The sequence below is a fragment of the Lynx canadensis genome, chromosome A2 (assembly GCF_007474595.2).
Source record: "Lynx canadensis isolate LIC74 chromosome A2, mLynCan4.pri.v2, whole genome shotgun sequence".
In the NCBI taxonomy this organism is placed as follows: Eukaryota; Metazoa; Chordata; class Mammalia; order Carnivora; family Felidae; genus Lynx; species Lynx canadensis.
Window position 1 is genome coordinate 162929350 of NC_044304.2, and position 18104 is coordinate 162947453.

The 18104-nt window shown below is 57.7% G+C and overlaps 1 protein-coding gene across 2 annotated transcripts; it reads left to right on the plus strand.

The window, feature by feature from the left end:
• The first annotated feature begins 1666 nt into the window (after window positions 1–1666).
• On the plus strand, window positions 1667–17758 carry ABCB8 (ATP binding cassette subfamily B member 8). 2 transcript variants are annotated; one of them, XM_030308827.2, is made up of 16 exons: window positions 1667–1862; window positions 5780–6092; window positions 6461–6616; window positions 6694–6788; window positions 6922–7027; window positions 7833–7994; window positions 8094–8179; window positions 8295–8392; window positions 8692–8797; window positions 11807–11840; window positions 12041–12177; window positions 12340–12434; window positions 12612–12745; window positions 13529–13676; window positions 15036–15286; window positions 15920–17758. In XM_030308827.2, the coding sequence occupies exons 1-16, from the start codon at window positions 1768–1770 to the stop codon at window positions 16043–16045; spliced, it is 2142 nt and encodes a 713-aa protein (XP_030164687.1). In that variant the 5' UTR covers window positions 1667–1767; the 3' UTR covers window positions 16046–17758. The 2 variants fall into 2 exon arrangements, with proteins under 2 accessions (XP_030164687.1, XP_030164688.1); XM_030308828.1 differs by lacking the exon at window positions 5780–6092 and having other exon boundaries at window positions 1693–1862.
• The last annotated feature ends 346 nt before the right edge of the window (window positions 17759–18104 follow it).

Below are 18104 nucleotides of genomic sequence, written 5' to 3' on the forward strand. Positions count from 1 at the left end.
TCCTTGGGAGTTCCGTTTTGTCTTCCTCTTTATCTTGGGAAACACCGAAACTCTCTTCCCCAGTCCTCATCCAGTTTGGGGGGGCCCCCTGAGAAGCATCAGAGCTGAACCAGCAGAGGGCAGCTGGGGGGCCAGGATCAGGAAGGAGAATTTGCATACCCAGGGATGAGCTGGTTGAGTTCCTTTCTGCCACCTCAAGGAGAAGGAGGCAGCTGGTTTGTTGGCATGTTCGACGCCATTCCTGGGGCCCTGAATCACCAGGTTTGCTACTAAAGCCCATTCCTGAGGTGCTGACTCAGCTGCCCAGGTGTCAGGGCCTGCAGGGCTTGGGCCTGAGGGCTGTCTTAGGGGACAGTATCTGTGAAACAGAGAGAGGAACAAAGTGCTTCCTAGAGTGTGTTCACTGGAGGAATGTGGAGGCAATCACGGAATTGCTCACAAAACACGAGACCAGATATGCCTGTTTTTCTCCTTCTGTGCTGCCTTCCTGGGACAGGAATTGTTAAAGTAGCTCGGGGCTTGCATAGTTTTATCCCTGAGCAGGAGGCAGAACTCCTAGAGGTGGCATCCTAGTGCCCAAGATGGAATCCCACATTGCAGAGGGGCTAGGAGATTCCCATATCTTAGAGACATCTGCCAAGACATCTGCCTACAGGTTGTGTAGGGTTTTGCCTGATCTCTTTTCAACCTCCCTCACCCCAGTATTCCACCACATTCACATTAGGACCCCTCCCATACACCCAGCCCAACCTCAAGCTGATCTGGCACATTTTCATACCCAGTATCCCCCCTGATTCATTCATTGACAGCTGCCCTACCAGCACCCCAATTCAAGTTAATTTATTATAAAGGGCACTTTTCTCTATCAGGCACCACTTGGAGGGGAAGGGAGTATAGATGAATGAGCCAGAATCACTACCCAGAAAGAAGTCATAGACCGTGGAGGGGCGGGAGGGGGGGAGGGTAACTATGCAAATTACACGGAAGAAATAAATAAGTGTTTAACGGAGGTGCAAAAGCTGGGAGGTGGGGTCCTTAGACAAGTCACCCTGACTGCGGTAAGAAGGCATCTGTGGGAAAGAAGGATCTGGGGGGGGGGGGGGGGCGCGCCTCCATAAGCTATACGGGACCTCCACACTAGTGGTTCTCAATCGTTGAGTAGGCGGAGTGTATCAGAATCACCAGGATAATTTTTTTCCCAAATACACGTGGCTGCCATCCCTGGAGCTCTGATCTGTCTGGGAGAAAGGGATGCATCACATGGAACGCGCACATGTTTTGAAAAAATTCCCCAGGCCCCTTTGGGTCCCTTCGTCCCCTAGGACCAACACTCTATACTCCTTAGAAGTCCTGGGACATCTAGAGTCCGCCGGCAGCACCCATAGACCAGCAACCCCGAGGTCCCGGGTAACGCTGGCGCGTTACTATGGATAACCCCCGCGGTGGAGGGTCGCACGAAGCACACGCTGCTAAAGTCACCCCAGGGCTGGCCCGGGCAGTAGGCGGAAAGCAATGCCCCACTTGCTCGGCCCCGCCCACAGCCGGGGGCGGGCGGATAGTCGGCTCTGTCCAATCACACTTCCGGAAGGAGAAGGCCCGAAAAGGCTTTCTTCAATCACAGCTTGCGACGAGATTGATGCGTCTTTCCGCCAATCGTCGCCGAGGCGCGAGGGGGTTGTCGGGATGGGGGCCGGAGCCAACATGGAGCCCTCAATGGGATGAGGGTGAAGCTGCCGTTGCCGGCTGCTCCTGTGTTCACGTCCCATCATGTTGGTGCACTTATTTCGGGTCGGAATTCGGGGTGGCCCTGTCCCAGGCAGGCTGATACTACCCCTCCGCTTCCAGACATTCGCGGCCGTCAGGTAAAAAGTGACAAACCTACTGGGAGCGCGGGCCGTTGATCGGCTGGCGGGGCGTGGGGCCTGCCGGGACATGGAGTCCCGGGCTCGCGCGAGGCCTGCTGGAAGTTGTAGGCCGGCCCGGGGGTAGAATGTCACTCCCCAGGGATTGGCTTCAGTTATTTATAGCGAGTACCTAGGTGCCAGCAGGAGACTCGGCCCGTCTGTATCCGCCTGTGGGCTGCGCGGAGGGAACGCTCTAGGTCGGTGACCACACCGGGTCCGTGCTTCCCACCAGAGGGCGCCAGGTGTCGGAGCCTGGGTGCTGTTCCTGCCCCCTCCCTGTCCTCTTTCTTGGAATTGGTCTGGCAATTTGGACAAAAACTGTTAGTGTCCAGAGACATTTAGTGTTGGTGTTGCTCCCAAGATTCAATATGAGCTGAACAGAAATTGTTCCTAGATCTGGATGTTTTCAGCAGAGATTAAAAAAAAAAAAAAATCTAGAAACACGTACATGTGTGTTTTTGTGTGTTTACACACGTTGGTCCTGAGAGAGAGAGGCAGGTAGGAAACCAACGTGGACCCTGAAACTGCGACTCCAGTGTAACTGCTTTTGAGAAGGGACGGATTCCTTTCTGATCCTGGAGTGAATAACCTGTGGGCCAGGAAGGCAGCAGATTGGCAGGGGTGAGCTGATAGGGACTTGTGTCATTTTGAAAGCCCATCTGATTGAAAGAGGAGAAGAGCTGGGCCAAGCTGGAGCTAGAAGTACCGTTGCTGGGAAGTAATTTGCCAGTTCTTGGCAGTGACCAAGCCTTGCTTAGAGTCTTAGTTTGGAGGAGATGAGAGAAGCTGGAAAGTAACCATGGTAAATTATTAAAATGCTTGAAACACTCCTTAGGAAGAGAGTAAGGGTGTTGATATCATTTAAACCAGAGAGAAACCCGGAGAGAAACCTCAGATAATATGCAAGTATTTGTGTGCCCACGAGTGCAATGTCTTTCAAATGTGCAAGTCACAACACAGTAGATCAGAAAATGAACGTAGTGCGTAGGATCATGTAAAAGTGAATGTAATAGAGAGTGCCTAGTGAGCATGTGACTCTTGATCTCACGGTCTGAGTTCAAGCCCCACGTTGAGTGTGGAGCCTACTTTTTAAAACAAGTGAATAGAATAGAATACCTGCTTTAACATTAGGGAGAGTATTGTTTTGTGAAGCATTTCAATTTTGTGTGACCTGTGTTTATTGTACTGGGTGGCAATTTACAGCATACTTCTTACTGTAGGCCTCAGTAAGTCTACAACTTGCAAACAATGCAGTAACAGGACAGGTCAGATTTTTCCCTTCTGCATTTCTTTTTTTTTTTTTTAATTTTTTTTAATGTTTTTATTTATTTTTGAGACAGAGACAGAGCATGAATGGGGGAGGGTCAGAGAGAGAGGGGACACAGAATCTGAAGCAGGCTCCAGGTTCTGAGCTGTCAGCACAGAGCCCGACGCGGGGCTCGAACTCACAGACCGTGAGATCATGACCTGAGCCGAAGTCGGACGCTTAACCGACGGAGCCACCCAGGCTCCCCTCCCTTCTGCATTTCTAACAAGGGCATGCACTCAACAAACATAACCATAACCGTTTGCTGAATATCTGTTATGTACAAGAACTCTGCTAAGTGCTGGGGGTGAATGTGGATAAGATAGAGCTTCCTGCCCTCGAGGAATATAAAGTCTCATGGGGAAATTGGACAATTACACTGGGCAGAAGGAAGATGAGCTTCTCTAAAATTTAGGGTAGACGCAAAGTACACAGTGGAAAATGAGACATAAAAGCCAGGCATGTGGAGTGGGGTGGAAGGAGGCATAACAGAGAGGACCCGGGCCTCCTTGAAACAAGGGAAAAATTAGGTGGAGTCTGCAGTTGGGAGCATCTGAGAACACAAAAGACCATCCGAATAAAGAAAAACCTCATTCTATTTATTCCTTTTTTTTTTTAATGTTTATTTATTTTGAGAGAGCGAGTGAATGCGTGCAAGCAGGGGAGGGGCAGAGAGAGGAGAGAAAATCCCAGTGCAGAGCTCAATGTCATGAACTGTGAGATTATGCATGACTTGAACTGTAATTACGAGTGGAATGCTTAACCCACTGAGCCACCCAAGTGACCCTTTTTGTGTTGTTGGGTTTTTTTTTTGTAATGTTTATTTATTTATTTTGAGAGAGAGATCGTACGAGGGGCAGAGAGAGAATCCCAAGCAGGTTCCACGCTGTCAGCGCAGAGCCTGATGCAGGGCTTGATCTCACGAACCATGAGATCATAACCTGAGCCAAAATCAAAGGCCAGACACTTAACTGACTGAGCCACCTAGGCGTCCCCATATTCGTTTTTAAAAGCCTCTCCCCATCGATAACCTCATTTGAATCTTTGAACATCCCACCATTTACTCTTGGCCAAATAACTTCTGCTTGTAACAGGGTCCCCGTAGCCAGGCTTGCCCTTCTCCAGCCTTCTCCCCTCTGCTGTGATCTTTAAGATGCAGATTTGATTATGTCATACCTCAGCCTAAAAGCCACGAATGGTCCTCATTGCCCTCTAAAGTCCAGCTGTCCTATAAAAACTTCGATGCCTGTCCTGCCCATGTGTCCTCTCCCTTGTATTTCAGGTTCCAGCTCTTCCTTCTTTCGTACCTGCACATGTCCCAAACACGCTCCCTGCTGCCTACAGCTCTCCCCCACTTTATCCCCACCACCTTCACTTAGCCAGCTCCTTCCCCTTCTCCCTCGGGTCTGGTCAGGAAGGCCTCTCCTGATGCCCTCACACAGGGAATTCGTGGTCTGTGCTCTGAGCACCTGCCGTTCCCCTTTTCACACTCAGCAAGCTTTGTCATTAGCTGTTAGTCCTTCCCACCGTGAGGGTAGTTACATGGTCTGTTCTGTTTACCTCTTGTTCCCCGTGCCTCACAGCAGAGTGTGGGCACGCAGTAGGCTCTCTACCCGACATCACCGCGTATCGATGCAGAAACCGCAGACCAGAGAAGGTGATTTGGGCCGGTCTGAGATGACGAGATACATTATTTGGATTGTTAATTTCTTTTTTCTCCTTCAGTTGATAGAGAGGGAGTGTGTCACCGTTTTTCTCCATACACTGCCACATAAGCACTCGGGGCCTGGGAGGAGTCTGGGTGTTGGGGTGCAATGAACAGTGACCAGGGGTCAGAAGACACGGGGCCGGTCCAGGCCCTGCCACACCCAGCCTTGGGCACAGCACACGTGGCAGACTAGAACAAGCCTGCATTCTGGAGTCACACAGCAGGGTTCCCCTCTTGTCCAGGTTCTGCTGCTTGGGGACAAATTATTCCAGCTCTCTCAGTCCCCGTGACATTCTCTTCCATCAAGTGAGAATAAGGGCGTCTCCCTCCCAGAGAAGGGAGGATCAAACACAGCCGGACCATTGACTGGCAACATGGGGACCACGTGAGCCAGGCATCGCCACTGCAAGCCAGCCCAGTGCCGGGTGTGGCCAGGGGGCACTCTCCTCTTGCCTCTCTGAACCAGACTCACTTAGGACCTCTGCTTCCTCAGCTGTAAAAGGAGTGCCTGCAGACTAGCTGCCGTCCAAAGTGATGTCCCATGATCAGAAAGCACGTGGGTTGGAGATGGCCCCTGTCCAGAGGGGTCCCTGGAGGCTGAGGGGGCCCAGCTGTCTGATGGCACGGCGAGAGGACCTTTCCGACTTGGTTACCGACTATTGTCTTGCTCCTCAGCGACTTGGCCTCAATGTGTTTCTCTTAGAAACTGAGGTGCTAAAGAACAGCCCTGGGAGGGGTCGCATAGGACCCTACGGAGGAAGAAATGCTGTCCAGAGGCCTCAGCCCAGAGCCGGCCTGATTGATTGCTCCCTTGAAGTTCACTCGGGGCCGTGAGCCATCGATGCCATTGTCTCCCTGCAGGTGCTCTGATGGCCGCCACAGCTCCTACCTCCTCAGGGCTGTGGCCCAGCTGCGCTCCCAGCTCCGGACTCGCCTCCTTCGAGCGCCTCCAGCTCCCAGCCAAAGACCCTCTGCCTGGCGCTGGGTCGGGGGCATCCTTCTGGGCCCCGTGCTGTTGAGTAAGTGCCCCCGCCTCTGCCTTGTGGCGCTGTGTGAGGCAGAAGAGGCCCCTCCTGCCTGCTCCAGACCTTGTGTCGGGGATTCCCGCTTTAACTGGAAGCTCTTCTGGCAATTTCTGCGCCCCCACCTGCTGGTCCTGGCGGCAGCCATCGTGGTGAGATGCCCCTCCCCTTTCGCCCACACCAGGGACAGGGAAGGACCCAGCCAGGGGTTTGCAGAAGCGCCAGCCTGAGCTGCACAGGGGCAGCTTGTCTGCCTCACCAAGTCTCAGGATAGACCTCAGGAAGCAGCAAGGGCTGGCTGCCTTAGGGACTGGAAGCCAAGGGATGCCAGGCGATCCCGCACAGGGCAGCTGGGTGTGCAGGGTACAGGAATCCCCAGGCTCTGGCAGCCTGGGCTGGAACTCGAAGAAGCACACAGTTAGCCAAACATGAACAGCTGCAGGAGAGGGAGGGCCAAGGTCAGGGCCAGGGATGGGGAAGAATATGGCCCCCTCTAAATGTCTGCCCCTCCCTCCCCAAGCTGGCACTGGGCGCGGCCCTGGTGAATGTGCAGATCCCCCTGCTCCTGGGCCAGCTGGTGGAGATTGTGGCCAAGTACACAAGGGACCATGTGGGCAGCTTCCTGACTGAGTCCCGGAATCTCAGCACCTACCTGCTCATCCTCTATGGCATTCAGGTACAACAGGAGGGAGGGCCTGGGGGCACCCAAAGGAGCCTCCTGGGCGCCCCTGAGTGCCCCGGCCTCTCTCCCAGGGCCTGCTGACCTTCGGGTACCTGGTATTGCTGTCCCGCATCGGCGAGCGCATGGCCGTGGACATGCGGAGGGCCCTCTTCAGCAACCTGCTTCGGTACTGCCAGTGCAGGGTGCGGGCAGGGGGATCTGCTGGCCCCAGAGGTCTGGACAAATGTAGGGGCAGGGTCTTGTCCTAAACTAATGTCTCCTCTTCTTCCCAACCTACTGTACCCTTGACCTACCACCAGACAAGATATTGCTTTCTTCGATGCTAAAAAGACAGGGCAGCTGGTGAGCCGACTGACAGCTGATGTGCAAGAGTTTAAATCATCTTTCAAACTCGTCATCTCCCAGGTCAGTTCCCCAGGCCCCCCTGTGTGTATACACATACACACACACACACACACACACACACACACACACACACCCACACACCCCAGTGTAGACACATCAGGCCAGCCCCACCCGCCTTGCTGTTGGGCTCTGAGCCTAGGCTCGCACCAAGTGAGAAGCCTGCTGTCTGGTGAGGGTGTGGATGAGGGAGTGGGGAAGTTCACGGAAGGGAGGTACTGTGGTATCGTCCAAGGTCAGGACAGTCTGTTTCGCTCCTGTTCTGAAATTCTACCTCCCCGGAAAACCTTCCCAAGGACTCAGACAAGAGCCTTTCTTGGACCAGCTTGCCAAGAGCAAAATTACCCTGGCCTGCCTTACCCCCAGAACGCCTGGCATGCTGACAAGTGTTAACGAGAACGAGTAAAGGCTTTTTACTGCATTACTGATGTCCTGTTCTCATCCACCCACATGGTCACTGTGGCTGCTGGGTCATGCCTCACACTGGCCCATAGCAGTCCCTGGGTGACGTTCCTGCTCAATTCTTTTTTTTTCAGTTCCTAAAGCAAAAGCCAAAGCAAATTGGGATTTGTCTGGGGGAAGGAGGCTGTGGTCCATAGACATTCTCACCCAGGCCTTTCGTGCCTGCTAGGAGAGAAAGGGTCGTGCTTTATGACTGGGTGGACTGCCGGTTGGCCTTCCAGGGTCAGACTCATGGCCTTGGCCTTGGGAAGCGGCCTGGGCCGCTGTAGCCAGTGGACCCTTGGTGAAGTCCCCGTGTCGTGGTGCTGATGCCAAACAGCCTTCCTGCGTCCCTTCTCTCCCCCAGGGACTGCGAAGCTGCACCCAGGTGGCTGGCTGCCTGGTGTCCCTGTCTATGCTGTCCCCCCGCCTCACGCTGCTGCTGATGGTGGCCACACCCATTCTTATGGGAGTTGGCACCCTAATGGGCTCAGCTCTCCGAAAGTTGTCTCGCCAGTGTCAGGAGCAGGTACCAGCATTCCTGCCATCCTTGCTTTCCCCGTTTCTGTCTGCCCCGCCATTCCTCCCCGTCCCCAAGCCAGCCGCCTACTTCCTGGACTCCTTGCAGATTGCAAGGGCGACAGGCGTAGCAGATGAGGCCCTGGGCAACGTTCGGACCGTGCGGGCCTTCGCCATGGAGCATCGGGAAGAGGAGTGAGTCCCAGATGGAGAGGAGCATGAAGCAGGGAGGACTCCCTGAATGCACCCAAGCAGCCCTGCACCCCAGCCCGGCTGCTTCCTGACAGCCGGGCTTGGCCTCTCTCCCCAGACGCTACGGAGCAGAGCTGGAGGGGTCCCGCTGTAAGGCAGAGGAGCTGGGCAGGGGCATCGCCTTGTTCCAGGGGCTCTCCAACATTGCCTTCAACTGTGAGTGAGCAAGTCCCCACCCGGGGTGTGGGCGCGCCCCGTCACGGCTGGGGATGAGCGTGGAGCAGTGAAGGGCAGGTCCCAGCCACGCAGGGGAGGGGCGTCTCTCCGCCTGCTTGATGTCCTTCAGACATCTGTAGGAGTGCCAGGTGCATGAGCTCCACCACCACACATGCACACGTGCGCGCGCGCGCGCACACACACACACACACACACACACACACTCGTTTACACACGAAACAGGTAGACGCTATTCCAGGCAGACGCCTTCCTGACCGTCTGTCCCTTTCCATACGCAGGCATGGTCTTAGGCACTCTGTTTATTGGGGGCTCCCTCGTGGCTGGACAGGAGCTGACAGGGGGAGACCTCATGTCCTTCCTGGTGGCCTCCCAGACGGTGCAGAGGTGAGTGTGAGGCTGTCCCCGTCCTGCAGGAACCCTGCTGAGTGGAGGGACAGGGGGTGGTGGCCCGCCCCGGGGGCTGGCTGGGGAGAGTGCCCCCGTGCCATCCATGAGCACCCTGTAACCTGATTCACCGTCCGTACGCTCAGGAACGCAGCTGACATCTTCGGCCGCCTAAACGGCTCCGAAATTTCCGAGACAGCTTCTTAAAAAATTGGTCATTATGGCAAAACACACGTAATGTCAAATTTACCATCTTAACTGTTTGTAAGCATAGAGTTTGTGCATCCGTTACCACCATCCGTCTCCCGTCCTTTGTGCTGCAGCACTGAAACCGCCTGTTAAATGATGAGCCCCCACAACCCCTTCCCTCAGCCCCTGACAACCTCCACGTCTGTGATTTGCCCACTTTGGGTGCCTCACGTAAGTGAGATTGCACAACGTTTGTCCTTTCGTGACGGGCCTGTCTCACTCAGCATAATATCTTCCAGGTTCGTCCATAGCGTAGCCTGTGTCAATTTCCTTCCTTTTTAAGGCCGAGTGAGATTCCACGTATGGATGACCGTCTTTGACATGCTCTTTACGAGCTCGCCTGCCATCCTCTCTGACCTTTCCAGGGCTGAGCGGCTCAGCCTCTCCCCTGCCCTTCCCAGCCTGGAGCTCACTGTGTTTGTTGTTCTGCGATCTACCTGCCCCACTGGACCTGTCTGCCCGGACCTCTCGGCTCCCTTTGCTCAAAACCCCCAAGGCCTCCCCTTTCCTTTCTCTTCTGAGCTAAACGCTAGCAGTTCTTGCTGCAGTTTCTCATCATCTCCCCCCCACACCACATATGTGAGAGCACATAAAGCATAAGTAGATGTCGTGATGAATAACAGGAGCAAATATGCTGTAATAAATCATTGAAGAGCAGAGACCCGAATTACTGTCAAGCACGTCAAGAGAACAGACTCTCACCCCAAACACCCCTCTGTGCCCCTTCCCCATTGCTTCCGACACTCGTGGCCAGGCTCTGCATCGTGTCTTACTGCCTGTTTCTTACAGCGCCCCTCGTCATCAGCCTTGTTATTGTCCCAGGCAGACTGGAGCCAGTCCGAAGATGGGTTGGTAGAAAGGACTCCCATCCTTGGCCCCATTTGTGTCTGGTGCTCCCGTACCTGGGCCCATTCACACCTTCTCTGAAGTTCAGACCCTGGGTGGCCTCATCCCTCCTCCAGCCTGGGAACTGTTGCCTGGTAGCCTGGGGACCGAGAGGACTGTTGTAGAGGTGGGACTTGGCACAGACCCCAAGCTGGGCCCTGGCCTCGTGCTCTGGTCCTGAGGAGCCCGACAAACCCGCCTGGTTCCACGCACACAGTCACCATATGGCCCTCCACAGGCAGTGATGGGAAGGTCTCCCTTTCCCTACACCTCCCGAGTCTGGCCCTCCTCCATCAGGCTCCCCTTCGTCTGGGCCCCCACTTCCCTTTGTGGCCTGAGTTCCGACCCTTTCCTTTCCTCCCCACAGCATGGGCTAGCCAGTTAGCAGAGCTTTCTTACAAACAGAAAAGCCTAGGAAGTTCATCTATGCTGTCTCTCTCTCTGGCTGCTACACGGAGCTGCTCCCACAGCCACGGGCCTTAGGACTATCCTTTGTGGGGGGCCCTCCCCACGTGGAGATCCTTCACCACCCACCTTGGAGGAATTCGATCTATTTAGGAGGCTGATGTATTTCCTCCTGGGGTCCAGCAGGGCAAGGGAGGGGAGGGAGGCAGCCTCAATCTTTAGACCCCATCCTAGGTGTTCTTTTTGTGGCACTGGGTCTCTGGAGGAGACGGAGAGGTACCCAGACAGACCACAGTCAGGGCCAGGCCGCCTGGTCTACATCCAGGTCTGGCCTCACCGGGAATGGGCCGCCCAGCCCCGCCAGGGCTCTCAGGGCTGCCTCCTGAGCTGTCTCTGAGAGCAAGGTCATCGCGCACCAACGAGTCACGTGCATCTGCTTTTTGGTTGCTGCCGGGTACCTCTGCCAGGCCCTAATGGCCTCCAGATCTCTTGTGGAGGATGTTCTCCCTTGTCGTCCACAGATAACTCACTGTCCTGGCTCTTCCTTGCTCGGTGCCTCTCCACTCACTCCGGCAAATGCCAGTAACTCTCTGAGCCTGCCAGAACCATTTCCTTGCAGGCCCCTCCCCTCCTCACCCCTGGCGCTAGAAGAAGTGACTTTCCCGTTCAAGGCACTCAGTCTTTTCCACTTCAAGGACCCACATGCACACTCACAGACACGCGCACTGTCGCGGACTGGCCAGCCCGGTCAGGGGCCGGTGACTGAGAAGCATGACTCTCCACCTTCCAGCAGCCGACAGCCTTGCACGGCAGAGGAGGTGACCCCCCTGGACAGAGACACACTCGCACCATGCCTTACACAGGGCAAGCCAGCGCTAGCGTCTCTATGGAACTTTGTTTTGGGGCCCATCCCCCACCCCTCACATGCTCCAGGGTCTTCGAGTTCCTTCTTTCTCTGAAAGGATTAACATCCATTTTCCACCTTAATTAGCCCTTGCTCCCCCAGGAGTCCACCGCACTAGAGCTGACCTTGCCCCGTGGGCCTCGTGGCCCCGACCTGTTCACGGTGCTGGCGCTCTCCCTCGTGTTGTTGGTGCAGGCAGGCAGCGCAGAGCCCAGCTCCCCCGAGCCCCGTGCCTGCTTCCTGCGCCCATCTCCCCGGAGCCCCCCGGGCCTGAGGTGGCAGACAGTTGTCAGCTTCATCTGGCCAAGGAGAGAACAAGGAGATAACGTGGTTCCAAGGAGAAGCGACCTGCCAGTGAACTATCTGGTGTTGCTGGATCCCAGGGCTCCTGCTGTCCCAGATTTCAGGAACATCCTCTGTGTTCGCCTCCAGGCTGCCCGTTTCCTAGCCTCACGCGCCACGTCCTCTCCGCCCCCATGCAGCTGAGACCCATACCCTTCCCTCTGGCACCAGCCTTCTCTGGGGCTCCTGTCCCCACTCTTTGAATCTTTCTCTCCTCCTCACAGGTCCATGGCCAACCTCTCTGTCCTGTTCGGCCAGGTGAGTGGCAGTCAGGGGGCGGGCCCCGTGGTGTGGACATCGGATCTGGGCCGGAGTCCTGTCAGCAACCAGCATCACCTGTGTGCTGCAGGAACCAGGTGTCAGGTGGAGGGGGTGTCAGGAGATGGGGCTGCACTGCCAGCCTTGCCCTCAGACCCCACCCCTCCCTCACCTCGGACTTTAATTAACCCCCTCCCCAGGTGGTGCGGGGGCTCAGTGCGGGTGCCCGGGTGTTTGAGTACATGACTCTGAGCCCGTGCATTCCGCTGGCTGGGGGCTGCTGCATCCCCAGAGAGCACCTGCGCGGGGCCGTCACGTTCCACAACGTCTGCTTCAGGTCAGCGGCATCGGCGGGTGGGCACGGGGGCGTGAGGCCCTGTGGGTCCGTGTCTCCCTCTAAACGAGCCCCGCCTCGGGGTACAGTGAGACTCGAGCAGGGGCCAGGGCAGAAAGGGGCCAGGACCTGGTCTAACTAAGGATCTCCGTTGGCTCCTTCCAGTTACCCCTGCCGCCCCGGCTTCCAGGTGCTCGAAGACTTCAGCCTCACGCTGCCCCCTGGCAAGATCGTGGCCCTCGTGGGCCAGTCCGGCGGAGGTGAGAGGAACCCCCCGCCCTCCCACCCTAGGACCTTCCTTCCTACGGTAACCACTCAGAGTGGGGTGGGAGGAGGGGCCCCTTCACCTGTCACCGGGGGTCCCTCTTTCCTGGCAGAGCCTCCAGAAACCGTGCCGCCTCCCTGACCGCCCCGTGCCCCCAACCCCAATTCCCCAGGAAAGACCACGGTGGCTTCCCTGCTCGAGCGCTTCTACGACCCCACGGCCGGCGTAGTGACCCTGGATGGGCGAGACCTGCGAACCCTGGATCCCTCCTGGCTCCGAGGCCAGGTCATCGGCTTCATCAGCCAGGTGGGAAGCGTGTCTCCGACTTGCAGACGCCGTCTGTCTTTTCTCGCGGTCCTTACTGCACCTGGGCCTTTCCCCTTCTTCCTCCCTCCCGCCCACTTCACCCCTGCTCTCTTTGTGGGGCGGGAGTAGGGGGCTGAGGCCGTCCTGACTGGCTCCCCAGCGGTCATGGGATCTGGGGCTTGCCCTCCCCGGCCCGCCGCAGCTCTGCCCTTGCCTCCCCGGGGCAGGAACTCTGCTCCTCCCTTACTGTCATCCAACCAGGTGCAGTGGGACCCTATTTTAGGACCCCTGGGTCCTCTGAAAAACGTGTGGTGTTCAGAAGGTCTAGAGACCCCTGCCCCTGACTAAGCAAGCCCCCGTGGCCCCACCCTGAAGCCCTCGGCCCCACTTCTTTCCTTCTGTGTGAGGCGGTGCCCCCCAGCGAGGGTCCACCCTCCTCCCGTGATTGGATAAAGAGGGCACCCTCACCAACCCACCACTGCAGAGAAAGCTAGAATGAACACCCCCTTCTTCCCCATCTCTCCCAAGAGGAGAGGCTTTGGCAGGCCAGCTGGCCCAGCCACCTCCCCATCCCACTCCTGAGGGACCCTGTGCCCTGCAGGGAGCTCGGCCTCTCCCCACTTTGACGGATCTCTCTTTTCTTATTGGACTTGTAACTTTGAATTGCCCCTACCTGCCTTGCAAGAGGCCAGTTCTGGTGTGGCCAAAATCGCCTTTTTGCCCCCCTCCGGGGTTTGGGGCAAAGTCAGAATGTCCCATGTGGACCCACCCCGCCACCCGCAGGAGCCAGTCCTGTTCGGAACGACGATCATGGAGAACATCCGTTTTGGGAAGCTGGGTGCCTCGGATGAAGAGGTTTACGCAGCTGCCCGGGAGGCCAATGCCCACGAGTTCATCACCAGCTTCCCCGAGGGCTACAACACCACAGTCGGTGAGTCCCGGGGACAGTGTTCTGCTTGGATCTGCCAGGCCTGCGTGAACATGCCACAGGGACACAGGCCTGGCATCAGGGAAGGCTAGGTCCGTGGCCGAGGGGGGCAGACACAGGTCTGTGGTTCAACCACACGCAGGCTGCAGAGACGGGGATGCCTCAGAAAGTGTAGGCGCAGGACCCGGCCAGGGACACTTGCAAGGGGTCTGTGGTGTCAGGGACCTTCAGAGCTTCCCAGCGGCCTCCACGTCCTAAGACGGGACCAGAAGCACTGGACCGCTAATCTTCTCGTAATTCCTTGTGCTTCAGGCTCCTGTTTCATTCCTGCCCTTTTGTTCCCTAATTTAAAAGCGTTTCCGTCTAGTTACCCACAGGGATTGATGTGACTGAACAGGTCTCCCTTCTGACCTACCCAGAGAAGGGCTTTCGTGGTTCTAGGACGTTGCAGTGTTGCGGCCTCACACTAGAATATTCACATCGCGGCTCGCGGCTTTGTGCATTCACAAAGCGGTCTTTTTTTCAACCTCTGGGGCCATGTTTATCACCCCCAGTCCTTGGCTGTGTTGCAGAATGTTCTGGCACGTCTCAAGGTGTAGGCATATCTGGGGTTCTTGGCGCATCTTGAAACTTAGGCCTCAGTCTGGCTGAGCTTCAGGGGTGGTACCACCCCTGTCTATAGCCATCATCCACTCTCTATTACTGATCCAGCCCATTCTGGTCACCACCCAGAGTCCACACTCCCCCGACTGGAGGTGCTGTGCCCACACCTCTCGAGAGGCACCTTCCTTGTACCTCTGACCCCAGCACACTAGCAGGCTCATCTGGGGCTTTAGTCTGCCCTTGCTGACCTCTGACCACCGTCCCCATGGTGCTGTTCTTCACTCCCAGGCTGCCCCCTCTGCTGTTTTCCTGTGAGCATGGTAGACCCCAAGTGGGATCTTCCCAGAATGCCCCATGGCAGGCCGTCACTACACTCCAGGGCCCACATCTGGGTCGTGGACGTCCCCAGGGTGGCGGAGACCCAGCAGGCCAGGAGAAGGCAGCTGGAGCCACAGGCCCAGGCATGGCTCTGAGACCCCACCCCGGTGTGGGAGGGGCACCGGGTGTCTCCAGGGTGCACTGAATCCCGAGTGTGCGCCCCTCCTGCTGTCTGGTGTGAGTGCACGTGTGCGTTTGCACAGGGTTATGGGATCAGGGTGCTGACCCATCCGAGGCAGGCGAATGTGCATGGTGCAAGGTGGTGAGCCTGAGGGACCAGATGGAAAGTTCCAGACGGCCCAGGTGCCCCTTTGTAGGGCCGCCCCCAAGTGCAGAGCTGAAGATCGCTTCAAGGCCCTGCCCTGTCCCCTTCCTCCCCAGGTGAACGGGGTGCAACCCTGTCTGGTGGCCAGAAGCAGCGCCTAGCCATTGCCCGTGCCCTCATCAAGCAGCCCACGGTGCTGATCCTGGACGAGGCAACCAGCGCACTAGACTCAGAGTCCGAGCGGGTCGTGCAGGAGGCCCTGGACCGCGCCAGCACTGGCCGCACGGTGTTGGTCATCGCACACCGGCTCAGCACCGTGCGTGGGGCCCACCACATCGTCGTCATGGCCCACGGCCAAGTCTGTGAGGTCAGCTGGGGGCCAGGCAGTGGGCTGGGACAGTTTCAGCCGTGGATGCAGTGGAAAGAGTGGCTCAGCTGTGAGGGTCTGGCCTGGCCCTGGGAGCCTGGGGCGTATTCTGGAACCAACACCCTGTGTGGATTCAGGAATTCCTGCCCTGGCCTCCCAGGGCCCGTTTCTTCCACTGTCCCGTGGGGTAGTAGAACTACCTCATGACTCCCAGAACCGAAGGGAAGGGACTCAGAGAGAAGTGTGGAACGCTAGGGAGAAGGGGCCTAGGGGCTGAGGTACAGCAGAGGCAGCACCAGGGACCCTGGAGAGGGGCTGGCCGGGAGCTGTTCTCCACAGGCTGGTCTGCAGCAAGGCCGGGAGGCTGCATGAGGCCCGGCCCCCAGCTCCCAGCTGCTCACTCAAGTGAAAGCTGGAGTCTCTGGGTTCCATAAGGGAGATGTTCTTCCAAAACCCAGCTAAGCAGGGAGACGGCGCTAGCGAGTTCAGACGTGCCGGTGCTCTGGGGTCATAGTGTCTCCAGGAGGGACGATGGCTGAGAGGACAGTGAGCTCGATGGCTGATAAGAAGCCAGCCCTCCTAGGGCTGTGAACTGGGTTGGGGTGACCATCTGCCCCTCCTTCCTCTCTCCAGGTGGGAACCCATGAAGAGCTCCTAAAGAAGGGTGGGCTCTATGCGGAGCTCATCCGGAGACAGGCCCTGGATGTCCCAGCTCCCGAGATGCCCAGAGGCCCCAGGAGCCGCCACCCCAAGTCCTGAGAGCAGCTGTTTAAGGTCTGGTTGCCACCGAGCATCGGCACCCAGGACTGGGGCTCGGCTCAGGGGAGCTCCCAGGGACCAAACACCCAGGAAGACCAGTGTGCTGGGGTGTGGGCTGCTGCTCCCCTGCTCACAGTGCAACCTGGGACTCTCGCTGAGCTGGAGGCGGGGAGGTCGGGACCACTCCCTCCGCCCCCCGCCCCCATTTCCCCCTCCTGCCTGCCTCCCTCCTGCCAGAGCCATGAGTCATTAGGCTGCACAGAAGAGGCAGAGTCCCCAGCCCCCTGCTCTGTTCCCTCCCTCTGCCCAGATCCTCCCAGCCCCTCTCAGGAACCCTGCCAAGTATCCCCCTACCTGATAGCCTAAAGGCTTCCGGCCTCACCTCTGTACAAATCAGGGGTTCACACTGGGGTTCCCCATACCCGTGCCAGGACCTCACCGTCCTAGCCTGACTCCCCTCTCTCCTCCTTCCCGACTGCCTCTCTGAGCCCTGGGGGAAGGAGCCCGCCCCTTGGGCCAGCCCCTCGAACCCACAGTCCCCATCCTGAGAACAGCTTCTCCTCCTCCCTGCTCCGTGAATAATGGCCCTTTTTCTAGGTTTCATATCCCCCCTCCCACTCCCGTCCAGCGGAACAAGTGCCCCACATGCCTCCAGCCCGTGGGAAGGGGGAGAAGGGGCAGGGCATGCCATGGTCTGTTCCTCAAGGAGCTTCCGGCTCACCAAGCCATCGCAGCCCTGCCCTGGCCCCGTGCACCTCGTCTCCGTCACCCTGTGAGATTGTGGACAGCCCCCTTACACGAGGACACCCAGCCCTGAAGGAGACTAAGGAGGAACCGACATACCCCAGGCTCCAGCCACAGGGGTCGTATGGTGCTGGCGGTCACCAAACCTCTAGGGAGAAGTTGATACTTTGCCCCCAGGCTGACAAAACACAAAATCAGTTGGACAGGCAGTGCCCTGTGTCAGGGGCGGCAGCCGTGCGTAGGACCAGCAGAGCCCGCTGTAGCCGGAGGCCAGCCTGGAAGAAGCAGCAGCGGCTCAGGTGTGAGTGCAGGAGGCCCCGCAGCCTCTTCTGGGTGTGGCTTAGGAGCAGATGCTCCTCTGGGACAAAGCACCTGAAATGTCCCCCGGCCACAGCCACCCCTGGTTTGATACCTGCTTCCTTACGGATCAGAGGTCACTGCGGGGGCGGCCACAGCCCAGGGGGGGCAGCGCGTGGGCTGGCTCTGGGTTGCTTTGCCGCTAAACGCCCACCCAGGAGGCACAGCCCAGAGCCAGCCTCCGCTCCCAGCCGGGTCCACGGCGGCCTGCCAGACCCCTCCCAGGGAGAGAGGGCAGACAAGCTCCTGCTCCCCCAGCCCCAGCCCCCCAGAGACCCCTCCTGACGCCAGACTCCGGGCTCTCCGGACCTCTTCAGGGCGGCCTCTCCAAATCCCAGCTCCCCCACCCCCCAACCCAGGGAAGTAGTGAGGTCTGTGGCGGGCCTTGAGCCGGAAGGTTGTGCGGTCAGCCTCACGCTCGCCACGTGGCCTCAGCCTCAACCTTGGCCTCGGCGACTGTTCAACGTGGGTCGTAAGCCTGGCGGTACCTCATCCTGAGAGTTTGTTATAAGAGTTGAAATGGGATGATCTGTGGTAAAGTACTTAAAACTCCCAGTGCCACAGCCTCGGGAGCTGGTCACGTGTACAATAAACTGTTGTTCACTCCCTGCTTCCAAGATCCGTGTCTCATGTGCCGCACGCCTGCCATGGGCGTGAGGATGTCCCCGCCCCCCCGTGAAAGTCTCGTCGGGAGGACAGACAGGTGGACAGGTGACGACAGCACAGCGTGATCGTGGTCCGCTGGCGCACTGTGTTTCTTCCACTCACGGCCAGGAGCCCGCCAGTGTGAGCCCGGAGGCCTCAAGCGAAATAAGCTTCAGTAAACAAATTAGTGGAGGTAAACCTGTGTTCTCCCAGGCCTACCGTAGAGCGTCTCCCCGTTCCCGGTACACAGGCAGGTGAAAATTTACTTCACCAAATGCGGGGCTGGACACCAGGCCCTGGCCATCCTCCTTGG

Bases quoted from the DNA above. Each gene is read 5' to 3' on its own strand.
- ABCB8 (XM_030308827.2), top strand. From the start codon at position 1,768: ATGTTGGTGCACTTATTTCGGGTCGGAATTCGGGGTGGCCCTGTCCCA. The intron at 8,393-8,691 runs GTGAGTGAGCAA...TTCCATACGCAG, and splicing joins CTCCAACATTGCCTTCAACT to GCATGGTCTTAGGCACTCTG. The intron at 8,798-11,806 runs GTGAGTGTGAGG...TCCTCCTCACAG, and splicing joins GCCTCCCAGACGGTGCAGAG to GTCCATGGCCAACCTCTCTG.